Consider the following 26,372-nt stretch of genomic DNA (forward strand, 5'->3'; position numbering starts at 1 on the left):
TGTATTTTGTTCTGATGAGGCAACTCTTGGCAGCCCTCTCTATAGTTGCAAAATGAGGGCAGGTCACCAGAAAGACCAACTTCTAAGAAAATCTCAGAATTTTCTGCTGTGAAAGGAAGAGATATTCCAACCTAAAGAGTATTTCTGTGAGTCTACTTGAAACCAACATGATGATGATTGTGGGGAAGAAAAATCTCAGTGTATTGAGAAAATGTTCTGAAGAATGGCAATTCTGCACCATGTTTTATACAGTGCTGTCACATCCAGGGACATAAGTGGTTAGTGATATTTAGTGAGAGTAGATGAGGAAGTTGGGAGAAAGCAAAGTGCAGAAATGTCTGTGACTGAGTAAAAAGTACAACAATTAGACAAATACATTTGTCAACTTGGTTGGTAGAGGAAAGTCAGCAGTGAAGAATTAACACAATAATAGCCCTGGCTGGTGTAGCTCAGTGGATTGAGCTCCAGCCTAGGAATCAAAGGGTTGCTACTTCAATTCCCAGTCAGGTCACATGCTTGGCTTGGGGAACCAGTCCTCAATGAGAGGCAACCACACACTGATGTTTCTCTCCCTCTCTTTCTCCTTCCTTTCACCTCTCTCTAAAAATAAATAAATAAAAGCTTAAGGAAAAGAAATAACTCAATAACAATAGTAATGAGATGATACCTGGTCCCTGGTCTCTGCTTTGGTGCAGGAAAGGGTCTGAGAAAAATAAAATTACCCTGACATTTTAAAGATAGCTTATGGTAGAGGAAAAAGAATAAAAATCCTCAATTAAAGTAAGGACTGACCTTTGTCAGGAAAGATACCAGCCTAGGACGTGACCACTCACCATGACTCACTTTATTTAAAAGTTTTAATTTCAGACCATCCTCTCTGGTTACTTAAGTTTATGTGTTGTAAGTCCCACCATGCAGGCCTTCCCTGAGCCTGTGCGGTTTGGTAGGTGGCTCTTTTTATGTCTGCACTGCTTTGGTTATGAACCAACCTAAAGAATGTATTGGTGACTGATGTTTCAGTTAGACAATATTCTCTCAAGTGCCAGGAAGGGAATCTTAGGAAGCCTTAGAAGCAGCATTTGTCTTGATGAGTGATAAACCATTGGTGATGCAGGAAGACCTTAATCTTGGATGGAAGTCAAAGCTTCTGAAAAGAGAAAAGCAGGTAAATGTGGGGCAGTCAACCTTCAGGCTTTTATTAGATAAACACTCTGGATCATTTTGAACCTCTAAGCTATCTAATTTGTTGACTAATTTCTCTGTGTTTTGCATACTGCTTTACATTTACTTACAGTTTGAGGGCACTCTATACAACAAACCTCTTTTAACAACCTGACCATGAAATGGAATCTCATTTACTATGATGTACCTATTATTATTATTATTATTATTATTATTATTATTAATTGTTCATTTTTAATCTAATGTCTACTAGCTGTGAACTGGGAAGCTGTCACCATAAGGTTTTTTTGTGGCTAGGCTGTTAGAACACAATGAAAATTACAATTACAGTCTAAGAATTCTACAGGTGAGGGGGACTTTAACAGTTTCATAAGTAACTTTCCTCTGCTTCAGGATCAGACATGAAGGGTTGCTTTTATAGCCACTTCAGGTCCCATTTGTATTAATAGAGTTAATATCCCTTGCTGCATTAATGTATGAGGGCATACACATAATTTTTTTCACATTTATTTATAAATTATTTTCTCAATATTTTTATTCTAGTAAATTTTACCAGTTTTCTTGGTCTTTGTCTCTTTTTACTTACTCAGAAATAAACAACTTATTAGAAGAAACAACATGTTTTTTTCCTGTTAAAACACACACATTGATTATTTTTGCAGTTGTATTTCTTCTAAATTTCAAAATATTACAAGAAATTGAGCCTGGCTCAGGGAAGGTTTGCCAAAAGTTAGCCAGTGCTGCATGGATTCTTTATTCTTTGTAGACTTATGAGAACTCATTTGTAGGTAACTGTCTCCTTATCTCTTGCTGCTTTTTGGATTTTCTCTTTCTTTTTAGTCTTGGATAACTTAATGATGATATGCCTTGGTGCGTTCCTCCTTGGGTCCAACTTCTTTGAAACTCTCTGGGCTCCTGGACTTCCAGGAAGTCAAATTTCTTTGTCAGATTTGGGAAATTTTTCTTTATTATGTGTTCAAATAAATTTTTAATTTCTTGCTGCTGTTTTTTCCTTCTGGCATCCCTATAATTTGGATATTGAAACTTTTCAGATTGTACGACAAAATCCTCAGCCTCTCATCATCTTTTTGGATTCATATTTTTTTGTTCTGATCCAGTTGAATATTTATTTCTTTTTGTTGTTGTTGTTGTTGTTCCAAATTGTTCGTTTGAATCCTGGTTTCCTTCTTGGCACTTTTGGTTCTCTGAAAATTTGGTTTATCTCATTTTGGGTATCTTTCATTTGTTCTCTCATTTTTTGACCAAGCTCAATCAGTTTTGTGAGCATTTTGACTACCACAACTTTAAATTCTCCATCAAGTTGGTTGGCAATCTTCTCATCCCTTAGTCCTCTTTCTGAGGTTTTGCTGTGTCCTTTCATGTGGGCTATGTTTCTTTATCTTGGTGCAGCTGACAAGGGGGTGAGGCCTTAGGTATTTACCCAGGCAGGGCAACCCTATTTGCTGTGCTGCATGTGTGGGTGGGGCCAGAGGGGGAAGAGTGCAGCTTGCCTGCTCATCTCTAGCACACTTTCCAACAGATTGTTGAGTCAGACTGGAAGTATCTCTCGCCATGATAATCCCAATCTTAGCCAACAGTCAGCTCTGAGTCTCAGTATTCCCCTTAATATGGTCCCTTCTGTGCTGCTCTGCTTAGCTTGGCAGTCAGCCCAGCCCTTCAGCCACCTTGCTGTGTTTTTTTCTGAATCAACCCCTGTGGTCCGTCTTACTGGTCTGGTTTTTCTGGTTGATTTTCTCTTTAATTCCATGATTATTGGAGTTTCATGCAGTTTGATTTTCTTGTGATTTCAATTGTTTATTAATTTTAGATTGGTTGCTATTCTTCTTTTGGTTGTTCAAATAAGGAAGGGTTTCTACCTATGCCTCCATCGTGGCAGGAGATCATCTGAATGTTTTTATTTCTTTTTCAGCTGTAATCATTGTGGCTAGGACTCCCAATACTATTAGAATAAATTGGTGAAAGCAGACATCCTTGTCTTGCTCTTGACCTTCATGGGAAAGCTTTGAGTTTAGCCCATTAATTATGATGTTGGCTGTCGTTTTTCATACATGGCCTTTATGAAGCTGGGGTATACTCCCTCTACTCTCACTTTGCTGAGTGTTTTTATCATAAGTGAGTGCCGCACCTTATCAAATGGTTTTCCTCAGGTAGGCATAAGATCCTGACTTTTTCTTTCCTTTGGTTTGTGATGTATTGCATTTATTGATTTGTGCATATTATACCATCCTTGCCCATGTCCCTAATTTTAATTAGTATTTTCTGAGCTTATTGCTGACTGAATGACTCCAATCCCATTTCTATGGTTGAGAAATTGGAATCAGAAAGTATCCCAGGGGGCTATCACTCAAGTACTTTCCTGTTTAACTTAATTAAGTTACAAAAAGTATAGAGCATAAATGTCCACAAAAGGTCCTGATTTGACTTATAACAACTAATGTGTTAATAAGGGCCCCCTGCTTTCATGGTAGCTGTGTGGTGCTATTGTATTTTCTTGGTCAATAAGAAATATTGTGTATGGCTGTCCATGAGACATTTTGATTGTTCATTGCTTGTTCCTTTGTAGATTCTCTAAATGTTTAATGAAGTCAAACTGCAAACCTACCAGGCACTGTCTGAGGCACTAGGAACACAGTATTGGATGAAGGAGACAAATAGGACATGATTGCTGATATCTAGTATTTACTTGACCACTAATATTTAAAAGGCACTTCAGGGTGCCTTAAGATTTTAATCCCATCCAAATAATAGACCTCAATGTGCTCCTCCAGAATTTTTCTGAATCCCTTTCACACCTCTCTGCTTCTTACAACACACAGTAAATTCTTCAGAAACCTCGTTGACTCTAGGTGCTCAGAACAAATCCAGAAACAGTAACTTTTTTTCACACTGGTCTAACCAAACTTAAGGGTTACCTTACCTGCATGATGCACTTGACTTATTACTGAACTCCCTGATTTTAATCCAGCAGCCTTACTAATGCTGGCTAATTTCAAGACTAAAATATAATAACATTGTCCACTCCACCTTCTAAATATTTTTGGCTTCCCTAATCATCAAAAAACAGACACAGATTAGCAGAAACAAATAGTTTTTAACATATGATCATGGATAATTCACATAAGCATGAACATTCCTTATGACTATAAGGAAACATTGGGTACATAATAAAATTTGAAAAGATAAAAAAAGAAAAGTGGGATTTGACTTATATTTCAGAAGTCAGAAAGTGCTTTACAGGTAAAAAGAAAAGAGAGCAGATTAAAATTGCAAGAAAAATTGGGAGGCAACTCAGAATCAGTGGGACAGAGTGGGTATTAGACAGCAGGTGTCTTCCCAAAGCCCTCTCATGTACCTCACATAGTCAATTAGCCTCAAGAGAATTCTCCTGAAGCATATTTCCTATCTGAATCCCTTGGCAGAAATGTAGAGAGGGTCAACAGTATTTTTCTGTGTTTTATTTACTAACAAATAGCTTAAAATCAATACACTACAACCAAATTTGCAGGATGGCAAAATGTTGGTTACTTTTCACAAACACAGGTTACTCACATATCTTTTTTTGTTGTTTTTCCTTTCAACTTTCTAGTGGCTCACCATCATACTCAGAGTAAAGCCAAAATTCTGGCTGATAGATCCATTCTTTCTGACTTCATTGGCTCTCATCTTCTGATCTCTCTCTGTGCCAATAAGTTCACATCCTCTGTGCTGAGCTAACATATTAGAATTGAACAATAAAAATCATCCCAAGTATGCTTTACTTTATTCTAACATACTGTCAAACAATATGTTGTCACTGTTGATTGGATTATTGTGTGGCTTCCTCACTGCCAAGTCTGGTCTATGAGGTCTGAGATTTTTGTCTGTTTTCTTTGTACTGATTAGAAGAGTTCAGGAAGATGGTGAGCAGAGAGTCAGCGTCCTTTGATAAATGAGTACAAAAATTACAAATGCGATAATGTTTCAGAGGGTAAAATATGGGTTGTTTTGATGTCACAGGACCGGGATTCTGACCTAAGTAAAAGACAAGTTAAAACATTTTCAAAAGAAAAGCATCTAATAGAGAATGAGCCCAGGCAGCCCTAGAGCTCATAAGGTGGCAAGAACGAAAGTTCCATGCAGAGCACACAATGTGTGTAAAGGCCAGAAGATAAGAAAGTTTATTGAACTAAATGAATTTTACTGATTTGGTTTTGTCATTGAGTGAGCTAATATACCTCAGGTACAGAATACATAGTCAGCATTAACAAAAATTGCCACAGTTCTTATTATTGAACTCCTCTGGGTACCATTTTCAGGTCTGCCCATTTGGAAACAGCACACATAGAAAAATAATACTCTCTCCCCTTGATCACACAAGCATTTCATGATATTAAGCATGGATGACATCTTGACTGACATTCAAGTGACAGGCAATAAGCCACATGACTGCAAGGTATACCATCTGTTCAGTGTTGACACTGATACAAATTCCATGTGTTTCCATTTCACCCAAAGCTTTTCACTTGCCTTTGTAATCCCTTCCTTTTCTTTCCCACAACTGCCAGAATTTTCAGGAAATTACTCGTTTTCTTTCATTCTGGATAGATTCATTCGCATTTCCTAAAATTATGCATAAATAAAATCACATAGTATATTCTCTTTTTATTCTGATTTTTAATGAAGCATAATTATATGAGGTAAAATTTGCATAATAAAAAGTGGAAATGTCAGTGATACTTAGTTTAATAGCAATGTTGTGCAACTAACATGTCTACCTGGTACTAAAATGTTTTTAGCACTCTTATTAAACATTATACCTATTAAATGATTCCTCCCCTTTTTCCTACAGCCTAACTTGTGGTAAGTACCAACCTTTAATCCGTCTGGTCCTACTCCTTGTTTTCTTTCCCATATATGATGTCACATGACCCCTGTAGACTGGTATATCAGGTGCTCCCACTAGTTCCAGTGTCAGAAAACAAATCTGAGTGTTCCAAACATTATCCTTCATCCCCTCCCTGTGTTTACCCTCATGCCCATCCTAATGTGAATGAATGGTACTCCACTTCACCCAACAAGCTCCAGTTGCCCCTCATGGAACAAGTAGGTCAGCCACTCACTCATATAATTCAGCTTCATTCTGAGTCTCCAAACAAACCCTCCTGCATGACACCGTAAGACCCTTTGAAACATACAATGCCTAACACCCTCACACCTCTCAGTCCTCACAATTTCTCTTCTGACACTAGGCAGACCCCATTTCTCCATGACTTTGCTATACATTCACCTCTGCTTACACACAATCTACCTCTGGACAGGTCCCCAAGATTCTCAGTCCAACACACCAGACAGGGAGCAGAAAATGAATAGAACCAGAGAAGATGTTTATTTCTGATTTCCTAGTTCTGTATGCAGGCTCTTTAGATACAGGAATTCCACATGGAATTTGTGAAAACAAAAAAGAAAACAAGGAATGAGGAGAGTGATGTCTGCTCTGAACTCCAGGTCAACTCAGGCTTCAAAGAGTCTTATTCAGTGCAAGCCTGTGGGTGGCTGAAGTAACAGAGACCTGCGTATTTCCTAGGTATTTGAGTTTTATGATAGGATGTCTTTTTTTAATAATCTCTCTGATTTTGTTTCTTCAAGATACAGTGACAATGTATGTGGAATGATTATACTGTTGACAGTTAAGGTGTTGCCAAATGTCCCTTCTTGCAGGTAGAGATTTGTGGAATCTAAGCCACACTTCTTTTGAGGTCACCTGTGGAATGAGGAGGAATCCTCTATTTGTGTTCCTTTACCTGTCCCTCTCCCTTCTTAACCTCATTCCCCCCTCTCCACTCCCCTGTGGTCATCATCATTTTCTACTTTAGTTATAAAACTCTAGATTTTCCCCTTATTCATTTGTTTTGTTGATTTCCCTCATTCATACATTACACTTGGAGGTGAGATCATATGGTATTTGTCTTTCAGCACCTGGCTTATCTTACTTAGCATAATGTTCTCCAGCTTCATTCATGCTGTTGCCAATGATAGGATTTCCTTTTTCTGCTGTCTAGTATTCTATTTTTTAAATGTACCATGGGTTTCTGATACACTCATTCATTGATGGGTACTTAGGCTGTTTCCAGCACTTGGCTATTGTCAATTACACTGCTATGAACATTGGGGTGCATAGGTTCTTTGGAATTGGTGATTCAGGATTCTTAGGGTCTAGTCCCAGCAGTGGGATCACTAAATTGCAAGGTAGTTAGTTCTATTTTTACATTTCTGAATAAATTTCATACTGTTTTCTACAGTGACCACACTAGTTTGTATTCCCACCAACATTCTATTAGGGTACTCTTTTCTCCACCACCTCGCCAGCATTTGTTGTTTGTTGATGTATTAATGATGGTCAACATGACTGGTGTGCAGTGGTATCTCATTTTTGTGTTTTTTAAACTTTTAAATTGCTGTTCAGTACGTTTCTTTCCATTTCTCCCCACCACTTTGTCCACCCTAGCAATCCACACTCTCCCCCTCCCTTGATCCTATGCCCCTTTGGTTTTGTCGATTTATCCTTTCTAGATATTCCTGAAAATGTTTCACACTGTTTCCTCCCAGTATGCCCTCCCATCTCCTCTTTGGTTAGTGTCAGTTTGCTCTTAATTTCAATATCTCTCTAATGTCTTGTCATGCTGAGCCTCCTCTTATGTCTGTGGTCCCTTTATATATATATATATATATATATATATATATATATATATATATATATATATATATATTTTTTTTTTTTTTGAGAAGTGTCTGTTCAGATCCTTTGCCCATTTTCTAATTGGATTGCTTTTCTTTTTAGTGTGGAGTTGTGTTAGTTCTTTATATATTTTGGAGATTAAGTCCTTGTCTGAGATATCATTGGCAGAAACATTTTCCCATACACTTTGTTCCCTTTCAATTTTGTCGTTGTTTTCTTTAGGAATGCAAAAGCTCTATAGTTTGATATAGTCCCATTTGTTCATTTTTTTTCCTTTCAATCCCTTGCCATAGGGGATGTATCACTGAAACTATAGCTGGCTAGTATATGTGAAATTTTCATGCCTAGATTTTCCTCTAGGACTTTAATAATGTCATGACTTACATTTAAGACTTTTATCTATCTTGACTTTATTTTGATGTATGCTGTAATTTGGTGGTCTAGTTTCATTTTTGTCCCTGCATGTACTTATTCAGATCTCCCAACATCATTTACTGAAGAGGTTATTTTTATTCCTTGTTATGTTCCTGCTTCCTGGGTCAAATATTAATTCAGCATGTAGGCACAGATTTACTTCTGGCCTTTCTATTCTGTTCCCCTACTCATTGTGCCTATTCTTATGCCAGTACCAGACTGTTTTGATTACAATGGCCTTGTAATATGGTTAAATATCAGGCATTATGATTTCTCCTTCTTTATTTATTTTTATTTTATTTTTTAAATATTTATTTATTTATCTTTAGAAGGGAAAGGAAGGAGAGAGGAAGAGAAACATCAATGTATGGTTGCCTCTAATGTGTCCCTTGCTGGGAACTAGCCTGCTGGGAACTGGCCTGCAACCCAGGCATGTGCCCTGACTGGGAATTGAACCGCGACCCTCTGGTTCACAGGCCTGCGCTCAATCCACTGAGCTACACCAGCCAGGTATTTTTATTTTTTAGCTCATAATTGCTGAAGCCATTCAGGGCTGTTTATAGTTCCATGTAAATTTTTGAAATGTTTGTTCTATATCTGTGAATTATATCATTGGTGTTTTCATAAAAATTCCATTGAATTTTTTGACCGCCTTGGGTAGTACAAACATTTTAATGATAATAATTCTTGCAGTCCATGACCAAGGTATATGATTCCAGTTATTGGTGTCTTCCTTAATTCCTTTCTTCAGTGTTGTATAGATCTCTGAGTACAGGTTTTTACTTCTGTGGTCAAATTTATTCCTTAGTATTTTTTTGTTGCTACAGTAAATAAAATATTTTTTCTAATTTCTATTTCTGATATTTCATTGTTGGTGTACAAAAATGCCTTTGATTTCTGAATGTTGACTTTTCATCCTGGTATTTTGACAAATTCATTTATTAGATCCAGCAGTTTACTAGTAGAGTTCATAGGGTTTCTATGTGCACTATCATGTCATCTGCAAACCTGGACAGATTTACTTCCTCTTTTCTAATTTGGATCCTTTTTTCCTTCTTTTTGTATGAACACCATGGCTAGAATTCCAACACTACATTGGATAGAAATTGTTAAAACATACAGCCTTGTCCCTGATCTTAGTGGAAAAGCTTTTGTCCATCATATTTTTCTATGATCCCCTGTATATCTATGTTGGTTGTAATTTCACCCGTTTCATTTTTTGGCTTTATTTATTTGGATCATATATCCTTTTTTGCTGAAGAACCTTGAAGGACACCATTCTGTGTGGCATGGGCCCAGCTTTCAATGGAAAAAAAGGTCTGATGCACAGGACCCAAGCCCATGGATAGGTTCTCCCATGGGGAATCAGGCCTGCAATGTACCTAGGCTGTTTTGAGACTTTCTTTTAAATCCCTTTCCTGCTAAAATCCCCTCACCCTGAATTTCAATCGCAAACATTTACTGCACAGTAACTTCCTAAAATCCATACTAAATCTTCCAATAAGAGTGTAACTAGTTCAACCACTTTTGCCTTTTCATTTGCAAATATCCCTCTTCTGTGATATGATTACCAGCATCCTCTCCTTTGTTTTCTGTAAAAGGTAACCACCTAAAGCAAATCTGTCCATAGTTAATGAATACCTTCCTATAATCTGCCCAGAAAGACAATAAAAGCTCATGGAATCAAAAGCCAAGGCTTAGGGACTTCCGCTAAAATGGAGGCATAGGTGAAGATGCTGTGCTTTCTCACACAACCAAGTTTAGGGACAATAAAATCTTAGCAACAGAAAACACAGCCAGAACACAGAAAATTGAACTTTTCGGAAGTCTGATAACAATGAATGCTTCAGCCTGACTGGTAAGAGGGGCAAAACCAGCAACTGGCAGAGCGGGGTTGCACAGGAAAACTGGGAAAGAGGGACTCAGACTCACAGATCCCAGGCTTGGGGTTGCAAAAGGTGGACCCAGCGAGTGACCCAGTGAGCCACCGGTGGATCCAGCGAGGGCGCAGGGCAGCTGGTCAACTGTGGTGGCGCATTCCTGTGCAGATAGACCAGTGAGGGAGTGGGCAGTGAGATGGGACCAAGCAGGTCCCAGCCACCTGAGGCAGCAGAGAGGGCTGCCATTTCCCTGCTCTGATCCCGCCCCCACATACAGCATCACAACCCAGCGACCCTGCCCAGCTCCTCATACTTAATGGACACGAACAAACCAAAAATGGCTCTTTTGAGAAGATCTCAAAGCCCCAGAGCCCGTAACTCTAAGCGACCAAGAAGTAGCCAAACTTTCAGATGCACAGTTCAAAACACTGGTGATCAAGATGCTCACAGAACTGGTTGATTTTAGTCACAAATTAGAGGAACATATGAAGGCTAAACTAATTGAAATGAAGGGAATTGCACACGAAACCAATAGCAATGAAAAGGAAACTGAGACTAAAATGAAGTAAGTGAACCAGAAGGAAGAAAAAAATGACCACACAGAAAAATATGAAGAAACAAGAATTCAAAAAAATGAGGAGAGAATTAGGAACCTCCAGGACATCTTTAAATGCTCCAACATCCAAATTAAAGGGGTATCAGAAGGAAGAAAGGAACAGCCACTAGTGGAAAACTTATTTGAACAAATAATAAAGAAGAATTGCCCCAATCTGGCAAAGGAAAGAGACTTCCAGGAAATCCAGGAAGCTGAGAGAGTCCCAAAGAATTTGGACCCAAGAAGAAAAACACCAAGCCCATCATAATTGCATTATCCAAGATTAAAATGAAGGAGAGAATCCTAGAAGCATCAAGAGATAAGGGGACAGTCACCTACAAAGGAGTTCCCATCAGACTGTCAGCAGATTTCTCAAAAGAGACCTTCCAGGCAAGAAGGGGCTGGAAAGAAGTATTCTAAGTCATGAAATCCAAAGACCTACAACCAAGATTGCTCTATCCAGCAAAATTTTGATTTAGAATGAAAGGACAGATAAAGTGCTTCTCAGATAAGATCAAATTCAAGGAGTTCATCATCACCAAGCCCTTATTATATGAAATGTTGAAGGGACTTTTCTAAGAAAAAGAAGATAAAAGAGATGAACAGTGAAAGGACAACATACTCACAGTTATTAACAATGACATCGAAAACAAAAGCAAACTAAAAGGACAGCTAGATCAAGAGCAGAACCATAGAAATGAAGATCTCATGCAGGGTTAGCAACAGGGGAGTGGGAGGAGAGGGGGGAGAAGGTAGAGAAAATAAGTAGCATAGACGGTAGGTAGAAAACAGGGGGAGGGCAAGAATAGTATGGGAAATATAGAATGCAAAGAACTTGAGACACATGGTCATAAACTAAAGGGGGGGGAATGCTAGGGGTGAGGGGGTGCAGGGTGGAGGGGAATGAAGGGGGGATAGAACAACTGTAATGGCATAATCAATAAAATAAAAAATTTTTAAGAAGCCAAGGCTTTTGCTCCCCCTGAGAGAGCAGCCACTTGCCATTTTTCTCTACATGATTAGGTTGTCTGTGTGAATTTCTTTTGTTTCAGCTACAACACTGTGGACCCCAGGAACTGGGGTCTGTGACAGATCCTGGTTAAAGTCTTGTTGAAATTGCTTGTCTTTTGAAAGAATCAGCTCCTGGATTTATTGATGCTTTGCATTGGTCTTTTAGTTTCTATGTCATTTCATTTTGCCCTGATCTTGATTATTTCCTTTCTTCTACTTGCTTTGGGACAAGATGGGAGTTTTAACACCCACTCAATGTTAGGAAGCTTCACCATAATACCACACCTGTATTCACCCTAGTTTTCCATGGTTCTCTATTCTCATTGGTTGTTGGACTACCAGAGACTCGGATTTTCTGGCAGTTCTTGTTATTTTTTGCTTTAAGATTGCTTGTCACCTTTCTTGTGGTTGTGTGAGCAGACAATGTGAATCTATCTACAAGTCTTTTTTGGCCAGAAGCCCAAAAGGAAGCTTTTTAATTAAAAAAAATGAAAGCATCATTTTGTCAGTGGCTAAAAGCATCACTGACAGAAGGAGCACCTGCTCTTCCATCTCTTTTTTAAAATTTATTTAATTATTTTTCAAGTACAGTTTTCTGTTTTTTACTCCCATCCCAGCCCCCCCACGCTCCCTCCCTCCCTCCCATTACCACCCCCCTTAGATGTAGTCCATGTTTCCTTTATACTAGTTTGCATCTCTTTTAAAAGTATTTTGCCCTCGAAAATCTAAACTTTAAAATTTTTCTCTAAATATTAATGGAAAATTTAGTATCATGAATTAATGAATTCAATTTATTACAACAATTATATTAATGTGTTTTTTGCATTTTTATACCTGTGTCATGGCTAAATTTATTTATTATTTATTATTTATTTATTTATTTATTTATTTAATAAAATATATTATTATGGTTTATTTAATAAAGTGTCTTCTGCATCAGACTATAGTTTAAAAGCAGTTACATTTATGTGATTTGAGAAGAATGATGTACAATCAATAAGACTTCCCTGAAATTTTTTTTCATTGACTTTTCCTATCTTTCTGCTTAGCAATACAAGACAGTTCTCAGTTTACACAAACAGCATCCTTAAAACTGCGAACACGGAATATTAGTATATAAAGAGTGCCAGGCATTTACTAAATAAGTCACAGGCCAACAAGTTCAATTGTGCAGCTGTGAAATATATTGTGAAAGAGGTTTTAAAAGACTGGGTAATCTGCTGTGTTTCCAACGTGTCTTCTACTATCTGAAGAGAGTATTTGGTTTTCTTCTTACCTGAAGAATGATAAGCTCTGATTATATGACTAGCTGCCCAATTAGCATATTTTCTGTTATTCTATTGGTTTTTGCACTGGCTTTTGAATTAGAAGCAATATGGCTTGCCCATATGTGAAGTCCAATGAACCACAAAACTCTCAGCTTATTGTGGTTCAATTTCAATGTTTGTGCAAAAAAAACGTTCTTAAAAGCTCAATGTTTCCACATCCACTTGGGTGTGTTTAACCTCATTACACTGCTAACAGTATTAGTGGCTGTGCCCAAAAGTCATCATAATCTTCTCCGAACAAAAGGTTGCTTTAAGAGAGTCACATTCAGTTGATATAAAGCCCTGCAAGTTCATGCCAGGTTTCTTGTTCTCCAATAAATTGTCCCAGAATTATTCAGTTCCAGACTGGTCTCCAATCTTTTTCCCTGAGCACTTTAAATATCAATTTAAGGTCTTTCTTTTTCAGCCATGTTCATTTGATTTTCATGAACAATTTCATTCTACAACTGTACAGTTTCATCTTATATTTTCATGGCCTCAAACTCATGCCACTTGGTTAGTTGACTCTGGGACTGCCAGAGAACTCTATTCTCAACTCCAGCTGACAAAATAAGGCCAAGTCATTCAGCCAAAGATTGGGTCTATAATCATCACTTATTCATATGTGATCCAAACATATTTGCAAGCTTAGTAGCATATTCCTGAATTGATTTCTTGATGGGTTTCACAATTTGCTCAGTATTTCATAATATTTCTTTTCTCTATATTTTCACTTTTTATGATTTTTTTTCGTGAGGTACTGGATAACCCTGGGACCTTGCCAGTATTCTCAGAAATACTGATTAGTTTTAAAATTAAATGATCATGCCATTGGTTGTGTCTCTGTGTATTGATGTGTCTGTGTCCATGTCTTCTGAAAATAATTAAAAGTGGTTTATAATAATTCCTCAAGTTAATTAGCTTACACAAATTAAAATAAAACATAAACTAACCCAATTTTAGTTTATTAATGACCAATGTTTTTCATAAATAAAATAAATTTATTTTCCTAAATCTATTAATAACATAGCTAAAGAATGAGTCAAAAACATAATATTGATGTGTACACATACCACTGAAATAATTTCATGTTTCTAATGACACTAAATGTGGCTTCCATAGAATAGACTTTATTGTTCACACAGTAAAAAATATCAAATGCGTCTTTAAGAAGAACTGTTGTGAACAATGTGTGCATATGTTGTTCAAAAAAACTAAATATGTGTAAAAATGAATTGCTTGCCTTTCTTCATACTAATTAATGGAAATATCCTTATACATTGAAAATATTTGTAATTCAGAAATAACTTCTTCAACAAACTATTTACATAGCATCCAAATGCAGTAGATAAAACAATAACTAAGAACATAAGAATTAAAGAAATATCTTTAAACCCAAAGCATACTATTCTTCATTTCTGTGGAGTGGTCTTTGTGATATCTTCCAGGGTCTATTCTCTGGGCCCTAGAGGACAGCTAGGGTGGTTGAAGAAAAACCACCAAACGAAGTGGATGTGGAAAGAGCATCTCCCTTGCAATAGAATAGCTAGCTGCCCAGGCACTAGAGTCTGGATTGAAATTGAAGTAGGGGATAAGGACAAGTGAAAGTGAATTTTAAAGGCTGAAATTATAAAATTAAGAGTCTGCGTGGCTCTGCCAACCACTTGCCATGATAAGATAAACTCCAGGGAGGTCGAGTCCACACTGTGAATGTTTGAGGGGACAATGCCTCACTTGAGGGAGGGACATGTAAAGAAATCAGAGTAGAAATGAGAGTGTAGTGGGCAAAGCAGTTGAATGACTAAATCCAAGAGAGACTTCCCAAAGCGTTCCTGATGTGGACAAGTGCTCTAAAGAGGAATCAGTTGGGATTCAGTAGAGAGTGGGTGGATTGAGTGGGTTCTTTTATTATGTAAGATGGTCAGGAAAACCTCCATGTTTTTGTGACATTTGAGTGAGACCTAGAAAGGAGCAAATGGGTTTATGGAGGACTTGGCTGGTGACACCTGATTTGGCCTGATTAGTTACCTAAATGCAGAGGAACTGACTTTCACCACATATTTGTCTCTGATGAAGGTTTTCTTTTTTTCTAAATAAAACATACAATGAAAGTTTTAACAGTCACCTAAGGTTAGAAAGCTTCAACCTGAGAAATCCTCTCTAGCTCTGAGTGGTGTCCTCTTTTCTGAGAGATACCACAGACCAAGGAGGTCAAACTGGATATTACTGCTGTGAAGTAATATCACTTAACAAATGTATTACTAGTCAAACATAGCTTCATAAAGCAGGAGGTCATTTTAAATTTTATGGTAATTTATCTGAACTAAAAAACATAAGCTAAAGTGTTTATTTTATTTCAAAAGCTTACAGTTAGATATTACTAACAAAAGGAACAAAGTGTATTGGAGTGATGGAAATAATTTTATGGACATATACATAAGAATTCTCAAGGCTTTAGAAATCTTTTGAAAGAAAGAGAAAGACTCAAATCAGTGTTGCTACTCATACCAGTGTCCTCTTGTCCATTCCCAATGCAAACAACAGTGTCCAGGTACCCTCCACAAATTTACATGAAGAAGGACAGAGCACAAATCTGTGAGCTCATCACCTGTTCCCACTGGTTATCACAGGACCACTGCTGGCTCTCTGTGGACATGGTACAAATGAGACCAACCAGAGATGACAGTTGTCTGAAATATGACCATAATTCAACAATAATTACAATGTGTGGTCACATTTTTAGTGTTTATTGATGCACTGCAAATCTTTTAAGAAATAGTCATCTTCAAAAAATCTATTATAATGCTGCAAAACTTTTTATTTAGAATTTAATAACATATGGCAAGAAAGGAGGGTCACTCAAATTTCACATCCAACATAACAGGCCAACTCTCAGTAGACCCCATGGGGTTGGAAACTTCACACCAGTAATATCCAGCATCTTCCCTCTTCACAGGGCTTATGGTGAGGCTTCGATGATCTTCAGATACCTTCATGCGCTCATTGAGCTTCAGATCCATGCCCTTGAACAACCAATGGATGAAGAGTGCATTTGTGTTGCAGGTCAAGATGGCAGTATCCTCATTCTCTCTGACCGTGGTGTTACTGGCTACCAGAGAGACCACTAGTTTAGGCTCTGTAGAGAAACAGAGATTGTCACTGTTTAAAAATAAGCTTAATACATGGACCCATGCTACTTACTCAGATCTTAGCAACTCACAAGCCACAGTGAGCTATGCAACAGCCACCAGAGTATGTTCGCAACATTTACAGAAGGACAGTTGTCTAAGTTCAGGTGAAATTATGTTAGGAGAGATCTGCAGCTAGTCTCTGGTCACATGTAACCCCAGTATGATTCCATTGACATTTCCTCAGTCATCTGTGTTAGCAATTCCCAAAACCCCTTCCCAGCTTATACACCCAATACCCTCAGAATCAGATAGAATTTTTTCACTCATGAGCTTTTATTGATCTTTCCCTAGGACTTCTTCCCCCCACCCCAAGAAACATCAGGTCCCATTTCTTAGTAAAATTTATATCCATGTTGTGGAAGGCAGGCTTATCAATTTGTCCATCTCTTGAGCCAAGGAAGTTTACAGTAAGTGAAAAAGTATTTAGCTTTTGTTAAGTAATTTATAAGGTAGTAAACACTGCTCAATGGAGAAAAGTCACTCTTTTTAACTAATGAGTTGCACAGCAATATCTGCAAAAAGAAGACAAGTGACATGAGTCATTGTCTGACACCACACACAAAAATTCAAAGAGATCAAATTTTAAGTTTACACCTAAAACTATAAAATGCTTAGACAAAAGGATAGGGAGAAGCATTATGACATCGATTTGGCAATGATTTTTATCAATATGACAGTAAGAACAAAGGTAAAAAATAGACAACTTGGAATGTGTCAAAATGAAAAATTTGTTCTTCATCAAAACCACAAGTTGAAAGGTGACCTATGAAATGTGAGAAAATACTTGGCAAATCATATGGCAAATAAAAGGTTAATATCTAGAATATGCAAAAAGTCTTCTACAACTCAACAGTCACCATAAAACCACATACAAACTGACTTAGAAATGAACAAAACACTTCAATAGACATTTCTCCAGAGAATATATTGAAGAGGCCAAAAGTCACAGAAAAAATGCTCAACACCACCATTATTTACAAAAATGAAAGTCAAAACCCTCCAAGTTGACTTAGTTGCTTGTGATGTTGGGTGTGGTTAACTTTGCTCTGCAGGTAAGAAAGTAAAACTTGTCCTGTGTAGTACCTTTCCTTTCTCCAAAAGCTTTTTCAAACAGAGTTGGCTCCTCTCACATCTCAGTCAACTTGAGTCTTTGAAAAAACCCAAAAGGTCTGTGCATCACTAGAAAATGCTTGGGAATCTGGGTGCTCAGAGAACATATGGCCTCTAGCTCTGTGTGTAGTGGAACCTACAGACTTTCCCAGGTGTCATTTAAGTATCAGTGTTAGGTTATGAAAAGACAAGACTTTGCATCAGTTGCACCCTTGTAATTGTGATTCTTCATGGACCCTGACTGCCTGGTTGAAAATAAGTGTTTCCTTGCAGCTGTACAGACTTCTATCACCCAGCTGAAATGTGTTTCTATGAGGCACCATTTCCCAGGACATCCCAGAGGCAGGGGTTTGTGCAGAAATAACATACCACCCAGGAGCAAGCTGGTGGTAAGTTGACTGCTTAGGCCTCTGGGCCAAAATGTATGTCAAATCTTTCAAGGTGAGTGTGACCCAAATGATTCAGAATAGGCCACCTGAGCAAGAGAACTATGCAGTAACCCTGATTGTTACTTCAGGTAATTTGGTTCTAAAGAAAAAATACATTATTTTTCTTTTTCTCTTTTTGTCCACTACACAGAACAAAGTGTACTCCTATTAGCTGATGATACCTAACACAAAAGAATCCACACCACTTCGTGGAGAGAGAATCTCCTGGGCTGATCCCTGGTGAATGAGGACCTTCCAGGAGCATCGTTTTTCTGTTTCTTTCTGGGGATGCTGACCTTTTCTTGAACCTTCCTAAGTCACACAGGACAATCAGGAATATCCAAGAACATCATCTAATGGTGCACTCCACACCCGGACAAAGATGATACTGAGTTCTAATTTTGCCAAGATATGGCTCTTGATCCTAAGCCCTAGCTGGTGACAAGCACCAGAGCCTTGTGACTTAGGAAATGGTTAAAACATTACACACCCAGCCTTTCCCAGGAATCATGAGCCTGAGCTAACACAGGCTCATGATTCCCCACAGTCAATATTTCTTGGACAGTATTCTGGAGAGTAGTTTCTGAACTGAGCTTGGGAAGAATTTCTGGAGGCCTCTCAGACCATGCTCTGACCTAGTACATCAAGGTCATTCTCAGGGTCAAGTTCTTAGGCAGGTGCTCAGGATGCTTAACTGAGACAAATCCCACTTTTCTGAGTTACTTCCATCTTAGACATACTCTTGTCTGCTTTAACTATCTGCAGGGCTTGAATTTGGGAAGGAAACTGAAATCTTAGGAAGTTTGTCTACATTCTGGGTATCCCTGCATTGAATGTCAAATCCCAAACTGAAACAAAATGCAGAGGGGGGGATGCAGGCAGGATTACCAGTCCTGTGTGTGAAGCAGAAGTCACCCCATCCAATACCAAGAGGTCAGAGAGAAATCACTCACCGTATACAGTAAGCCTTCCAAATCCTATTTCTTTTCTTTGATTTGTAAGGTAGACTACTATAGTGTACATTCCTGCATCAGCTTTGGTGACCCTCTTTATCAGCAAGGACCAATCTTGTTTTAATACCACTCGTCCAAATGCAGGATCCAATAAATACATTCCTGGCTTTTCTGAAAGAAATGCTATTATATTATTTCTGTTCGTGCCTTCACCCTTGTACCACAGGAGGCCTGAATGATTAGGAGGCTTATTGCGGACACGTAGAAGCACATCCTTCCCTTCAGCAGCATAGGTAGACACAATAGCAAGTTGAGCTGTAGTGGGCTGGCACCAGAAGTTGAAGAGTGAGACTAGAAAATAAGAAAAAAAATCTATGTTTGTATGCAAGTGTTGTGAAGAAAAGATGAGGCCCTGAATCCTGAGAAGGTCTCTTTAATCTCTCAGCCTTTGTCTGTGTGTGTGTGTGTGTGTGTTCCATGGTCAAGGTCAACAGCATGACCCCCATTACTTGAGCACCTCTGAAACTGTTATCTTATCTCTTTCAGACACTTGTTTCCAGGTGTCTTCCTGTTTTCCCCCTCACTGTGCTCAGACTCCTTCTGACACTCAGGGGCATTTTTGAAAACACCTTTCCTGACTTATTTCTCTAAAGGTGTTCTGTCTTCACTTTTTGATCAGAGTCTGCTCTGCCTTTTTTCATGGATTTTCTGGGTACCTGACATCATATCTAGATTCTTCATTTTCCCTCTCTTCTCCATAGAACATGGGGCCAATGAAAGCAGGACCACATTGGATCTTGTACCTTCAGTAAATTCAACAGGCTGCAAGTACTTGGAATTGAGTAAATAAGCAATTCAAGCTTCTACCTTCTGGGGTATATTGGACCATTTCTGAGGTTGGTGGTAAAGACCATGTCTAGCACCCCTGGATAAATTTTTTCTAGTGTTTCATGATATAAATCAGTATTATTATTAACAGTTTTCATAATTCAATACGCAATGATGAATAATAGAAAATAATTAGCAATTGAGATTTTTCTGCCTCTCACCACTTCCAGATTATTAGATTTTCCTCTTGCTCAGCCCTTTTCCTCATCCTACTCTGCTCCTTTATCTTTCACCTTCATTTCCAAATAGAAGCCTTCCTTTTTTTCTAGAGTACTGGCCTCTTCAGAAGATTATAGCTAGTCTCTGAGTCAGATCCTTAGTCTACCCCAAGGAATCATCTCCTACTTACCGGCCAACAGGAACCCTTGCCAGTGGACATGTCCTTTGTGGGTAGAGACTGATAGCGATCCCATAATGTCTGTTGTCTCCTCTGTGACTATGTCTTTGAGAGAAGCTTGAGGTTCAGTGGGGCTCACAGGCACCTTTGTCCAGAATGGTACAACCTTCTGTGTGTCCTAACTGTGAGCTGAGCTTTATTCTGGGGCGTGTTTACTATGCTTGTCATATGAGCTGGGGGCAGAGTCTGGGCAGAGGACACTCCTACTCCATGCCCTCATTCTGCCACCCTTGTACCTTGTAACCAATACTGCCCTTCTATAACTTGGTTCCCTGGAAACTCCTAAGGTCTCTCAACATCACACAGATGTACACATGCATATAAACACTCACAATTATTCACTCTCATGCTGAGTTTGGAAAAGCAGAAGCCAGGGTTGTCAGGATTTGGGGCATTTTCCACAGTTCCCTGTAGGGTGCACATTGGCCTTTTCCACAGTTTCTTTCTATCACATTTAACTTTTCCCTTCAAAGTAGCAGTTCTAGAGCTAAGACAGAGAAACATCGCCATGGTTGGTGTAGCTCAGTGGATTCAGCAGGGGCTGTGAACCAAAGGGTTACCAGTTAAATTCCCAGTCAGGGCACATGCCTGGGCAGCAGGCAACATCCCCAGTGGGGGCCACATGAGAGGCAACAACACACTGATGTTTTCCTCTTCTTCCCTCTTTCTTTCTCTCTCTCTGAAAATAAATAAATAAAATATTTATCAAAAAAAAAAACTATCATAGACATTGTCACCACTGAAACCTTTACTAGGCATCAGACCACCTGTGAAACTTTGGAAACATCACAATGCCCAAGTGACACCTTAAACACACAGCTTCAGCAGCTGTCCCACTAATTTGAGTGCCCATGCAAAATGGAATCTTTTGACATAAAGACAGGACCACTTCTCCTGCTCCGCTATGCACAGGGGAAGACTCCAGATTTTATTAAACTGCAGATTCTGAAATGACAGGGATGCAGTGGATCAGAGATGCTACATCTAACAAGCTCTCAAGAGAGGTTGCTCTTACTGACATGTAGGGTGTGCTTGCACTGGCAAGGCTTATAGGGGTCCATTTATCCCTGAGAGGATGAGCCACTTATGCCCCCATTAGCCTTTGGTGACTTGGTCTTGGATCTGTTCTCACCTCAGAAACATACCCAGATGTCATCAAAACTGAGGCTTATGTCTACTTGTAACACATAAACCCAGCTGGAATCCAGTCTTCTTCATGTTCTCGAATGCTCTGTTTAGGTTTTGGTTTCTCCCAGCAGGAAGGTCACAGACATGAATTTGAGAATGAGAAGAAGTCAAGCATGGAGATAATGGTATAGGAGGCCTGCCTTCTATCTCAGGCTGTCAGCAGACTGGATTTTGCTTCCAGGGAGAAAGACTCAAGAGTAGATTTCTCAGCAGGATGTGCAGTTTTGGATGTGAAGTGGGGGAAGTCCTGAGTGTCCCAGGAAGAAAAGACTGTGGTGAAAAGTCAGGTGCCTCTGTGCTTACTGTTCCTCACAGAGCAATTTCAAATAGATCGTTCCTCTCCACGTCCATTTGTTTGACCTGTCCTTGTGCTGCTGCTGACTGTTGGGACAATCTTTGATTTCTGCCTGAGAGGCTTTCTGGTGGGAAACTCACCTTGCCATGGTTGATGCTATTGATAGGGTACAGAGCAACACAGAAACCTCTGAGGGACAAGGTGCTCCCTGTCTGTGTCAAAGTCAGAAAAATCCCAAACTTGAAGCAATGTACTGAATTTATCTGAGCAAAACTAACCTCATATGCCTGGGAGAAAGGACTCAAGTTCTTTGAAGAAAGGCAGTTTTGGGGATTACTTTGTACATGATAATCAAAGTACAAAGTGAAAATGCTGCCTAGAATGCATTAGGAGGTGTGAAATAACATAGCAGGGAAATCTCCATAAATAAAAAAAAATAACACAAAAGGGAGAAACATGTATTTTACATTGATGAGTACAAGATAATGAACTTTTACAAGACACAGATGAGGTACAGAAGACCAGATAACATTAACGGTCTGTGGTCTCATACACTTAGTCCAGACCCTAGGCCTTCAAATTGTCCAGCAAAGGAAATCACTCAAATATGTCAAAGTTACTCTATCCAAGATGTAACCCCATCACACCCCACCCAAAAAAAAGGATCAGAGCTCACTCAAGCTAAAGACTGACATTTCCTAAGAAAATATAGGCCTGGGATGTAACAACCTGCCATCATGTGCCCAGCTAGAAATTTCTGATCAGACTATCCTGTGAGCTTGTCAGACCTTCCATGAGGCCCTCTGCACTTGTCAGGGTTGCTGCACAGCTCCTTGTTATTAACAGTCTCTAGATATAGCTGGTGGGACAGAGCAGTAAAGAGGGAAGGCCCAAGAAAAGCCTGTTGAAACAGGGGTTGAAAATTCGCCTCTTTCATCTTCTTGGCCAGGTTCCAGTGTCCAATTCCCTTGTGACTCAATGTTTCCCCCCCTAGAGGACAGAAGTAGAACTCCAGACAGTGTCAGGGGATTTACAGGGACGCTGATCAGTGCAGGGTGAGCCCAGTGAAAAGGCAGGCATCATTGCCAGTACTCTGGGTCAGGAGAACTATCCCACCAGGAGAATGTGCTGTTTCACACAGAGCTCTCTGTTTTCAAATGTTAAACAGAAGGGTCTGGTGAAGGTTCTGCTGTGGCTTTGAGAACATGCTGACCTGGAGGTTTGATCCCCAAAGTGTCCTGTGTGTCCTCCATCACTACATTGAGATTTTGCATATGAGTCATTTCTGTGTCCCTGTCTTCCCACAGTGGCTAGGAGCTGGAGCATCTCCATGTGCATACTCAACCAGGCCCTGTGTTGTTGTTGTTGTTGTTGTTTTTATTAGGAGAACAGAGGTTTTATTAGAAACCTCATGACCTCTGAGATGAAAGCCACCACAGATTCTGGCTTCTTCTGCCCCATTCAGCACAGGAAGTTTCCCTTGTTCTCCAGGATATTATGGACTAGAGACATGTTTTCAGAGACAACAGGCAGGTGTTCCACAAATTAAGAATTCTGAGAATGAAGTCTTCCCTGATCCCTATAAGATCAGGGTGTGCTCTTTCCTCTCCTGGTAGGGGTCTGCTCTTCCAACTCTATCAGGTGTTGAGGATCCTGAGTTTCTGTCAGGTCAGGTTTCTGTGAGAACAGGAAAAACAGGCCCTGGGTGGTGAGACATAACCCACAAAGTGGGCCTGTGGAAGACTGTGATTTTGGAGGAATAATATGCATACCAGCCTGTCACTATTAGGAGGATTCTTTCATTCTTTCTGACTGTATGAGAAGAAAAAGCCTGACCTGAGGTTGTCCCCAAGGAGGTGGTGGCCTCCTCTCAAGCTGACACCAAGTATTTCAGTTTTTCAGAATATAATGTGACTACAAGTGTCACACACAGTGACAGGCATACATTGTACAGTTTCCCTTAATGATGTAATGAGTGTTTACAGGGCATCTGACAAGTTTCAGGCTCTTCACTGGACCCTGGAAACTCCAAAGAGAATAAGACATATGTGGGCCCTGTGCTCCTTGACTTTACCTTGTAACAGTAACCAGCTCTCATATAAATCATGGCTCTAAAGAATTATCCATAAACAAGTGAAGGGTCATAAAGGGAAACTTCTGGAGCATTAACAAATGTACTTGAGTTTTAGCTGGTCTGAGGATCACAGAAAGCACTCTGAGAAAGGACTCTTAGATAAGACCTGGAGAGTTAGTGGCCATTTTCTCCTTGATAAACAAAGTGTGTTTAAAAATAGTTGCCTGCACAGGACTGATCTTTGGTGGGCTGACCCTTGGCTGGATGGTAGAGTGGACACAGTCTATGTGGAAAGGTGGAAGAGATAGGGAGATTGTGGAATGGTTGATGCTGGTGAGGTTGCTCCTTGCCTGTCTGTGGGTGCTGCTTATTCAGGGAGATCAGCAATGCTCCATAAGGCTCTAGCCTGCAGAGTAATTCTTCTTCCCCTGCTGGACACACAGAAAAATGGGCAAGAATGGCCATGTTAATCTTAGGTATTTCTTTGTTTGGTTTTGTTCTTTCCATTCAACTTGTACTTTAGACGATATTTAATTTATGTATCATCAATTTTAATATAATTATTGACTTGTACTTGAATATCATAATCTTAACTTATTGAAAGTATGCAATGTATACAGTGTTTTCAGATGCATGCACTGGAGAAGTTGTACTATAAAAATAAAGACCATATTCTTTACTGTTAGTCTCTCATGCCCTCTTGTAATCTCTTTTATTCTTCTCCTCTTCACCTTCTTTTTTAGTGTTAAGGAAATTTTTATCAGCTGTTTTTTACTATAAATTCTCTTGCATTTTCTGTATTTTTCAAATTTTTATTATAATGTATTGTGGACCGCTCTGCTTGGTCCCAGGAATTGTAACTCTCTATCCCCTGTGGCTAAGGATGAGTCAGTGACCTCTAGAATGTGAACCTCAGGAGACAAAGCTTGTCTTTGGTAGCAAATGCTGCCTCTGTTTCCTCCCTGCACTCACAGCATGGTCAGAAGTCCTTGATGAGTAAGACCCCTCCAAGGAGGGGCAACTTAGGCCAGACACAATCACTTGGGAGGCCAGCATGGAAGGACTGGGGGTTGCTGAAACAAAGAGCAATGGACTCTCCCTCCCCGGCTATGACAAAGCCCTAGTCCCCTTGTCCCCTAGGAGAAGCGCTTCTTGGCTCTAATCCCCTTAAGCCTAAATACCTGATGGGGAGGGGTACAGCTTCTTGCCTTGCTAGAGTGGGTCCTGGGGAAAAATCTGGCATCACAAAGACTTCCTGATAAACCTGTGAAATCTGCTCTGATGAGAGTGCTTTCATTCATATGTTAAGAGTTCAAGCAGGAAATCCTAAAACTCTGTTCCTGACAGACTCTGACTCAGGCTAAGCCTTCAGATTTCTTTGAGATGTTATCTACTGTTTGATTCTTGCCACCCTGTATTCCTGTGTATTGCAACTCAATAAACATCTTTGGAGGAAGGGGCTCAATGTCTTTTTCCCCTGAGAAACTGGCCACAGCTCAATGCCTTTTTCCTCTGGGAAACTGGCCACCTCTTTTCCCCAAGAAGATCACATCATGTCTCAGTCATGTTTACTCATCCAGGGCACACAGGGGGATTTGTGAGGAAAGTAGCTCCCACAATAATGTATATAAATTTCGGCTGATGTTGGCACCTTGATGCAACAAAATTATTTTAACATAGCCCTGACTCTTTACTCTCTAGTTATATTTCACTCCAAGGATACATTAATTTTATCTATTCAACCCTTTATGGAGATTTGTGTTGTTTCCCATTTAGGGCTATTAAATTAAACCTGTCATGAACGTGATTGTAGAACAGTTGTTAATAAAAAGAATCAGTGCTTGCAAAACCATGAATAGCAAAAGGAATAGGAATTAGGAAGCTGACACTTGAAGTCTAGTCTCAAGGTTTCACTGCCAGAGCCCCACCCAGAGGTAAACAAACTGCTTCTTCACATAAAGATGTATTGGCCACATCTTTATGTGAAGTCTGTCCATCAGTCACCACAGTAGCAGAAATAATGGTTTTTCTCCCTTCCAACTTCTAAATTATAAACCAGTGTACCTCAGAGGCTGAATTTAATTCACATCTGAATTCTTAATCACTGGAAGTAGAAGGGAGCTTGTGTTTAAAATTTCAGTTCCTCTAATATAAAATAAAAGATTAAAAAGGATCAAGCATTTATATCTAGTGCCAATAGAAAATACACAGAATGTCTGAGTCTACGTGCAGGCTGCACAATTCTGTGAGTGACCCCACACAAAAAGCCTCAACTCTTTCATGTTATATCAGAGAAAAATGCTTGATCTTCTTGCTTGGACTTTAGAAAAGAGCAACTAAATCATTTAAAATGATCTGAGGGATCAGGGTGATAAGAATGTCTTGTATTGTGATGAGGCAACGCTTGGCAAGCCTCTGGAGAGTTGTAGTTAGATTAGGTCACCAGAAAGACTCACATTCTACCAAAAGCTTGGGATTTTCCACTGTCACCATAAGAGAAGTTTCAACCTTAAGAGTGTTTTTATGAGTCTACTTGATCCAAACAGGATGATGGTTGTGAGGAAGAAAAATTTCAATGGATTGAGAAAATGTTCTGAAGAATGGCAATTATTGTCATATCCAGGGGCCTAAGGGGTTACACAAAATCATTGGCAATAGATTAAGGAGTTGGGAGAAAGCAAAATGAAGAAATCTCTGTGATTGGGTAAAAAGTTGAACAAATG

At 39.3% G+C, this 26,372-nt stretch overlaps 1 protein-coding gene across 1 annotated transcript in view; it reads right to left on the reverse strand.

The window, feature by feature from the left end:
* LOC119051371 (carcinoembryonic antigen-related cell adhesion molecule 21-like) overlaps positions 1–20,181 on the reverse strand; it is a 30,010-nt gene extending 9,829 nt beyond the window's left edge. The window contains exons 1-3 of the mRNA XM_053655737.1: positions 20,045–20,181; positions 18,808–19,158; positions 16,016–16,261 (exon numbers count right to left, since the gene is read on the reverse strand). Coding sequence (XP_053511712.1) covers positions 16,016–16,261; positions 18,808–19,158; positions 20,045–20,108 — 661 coding nt within the window. The 5' untranslated portion in view covers positions 20,109–20,181. The remainder of the gene's footprint in view (positions 1–16,015; positions 16,262–18,807; positions 19,159–20,044) is intronic.
* Positions 20,182–26,372: the final 6,191 nt, after the last annotated feature.

Source organism: Artibeus jamaicensis, unplaced genomic scaffold (assembly GCF_021234435.1).
Source record: "Artibeus jamaicensis isolate MK-2021 breed Jamaican fruit bat unplaced genomic scaffold, CSHL_Jam_final scaffold_11, whole genome shotgun sequence".
NCBI classification, from domain to species: Eukaryota; Metazoa; Chordata; class Mammalia; order Chiroptera; family Phyllostomidae; genus Artibeus; species Artibeus jamaicensis.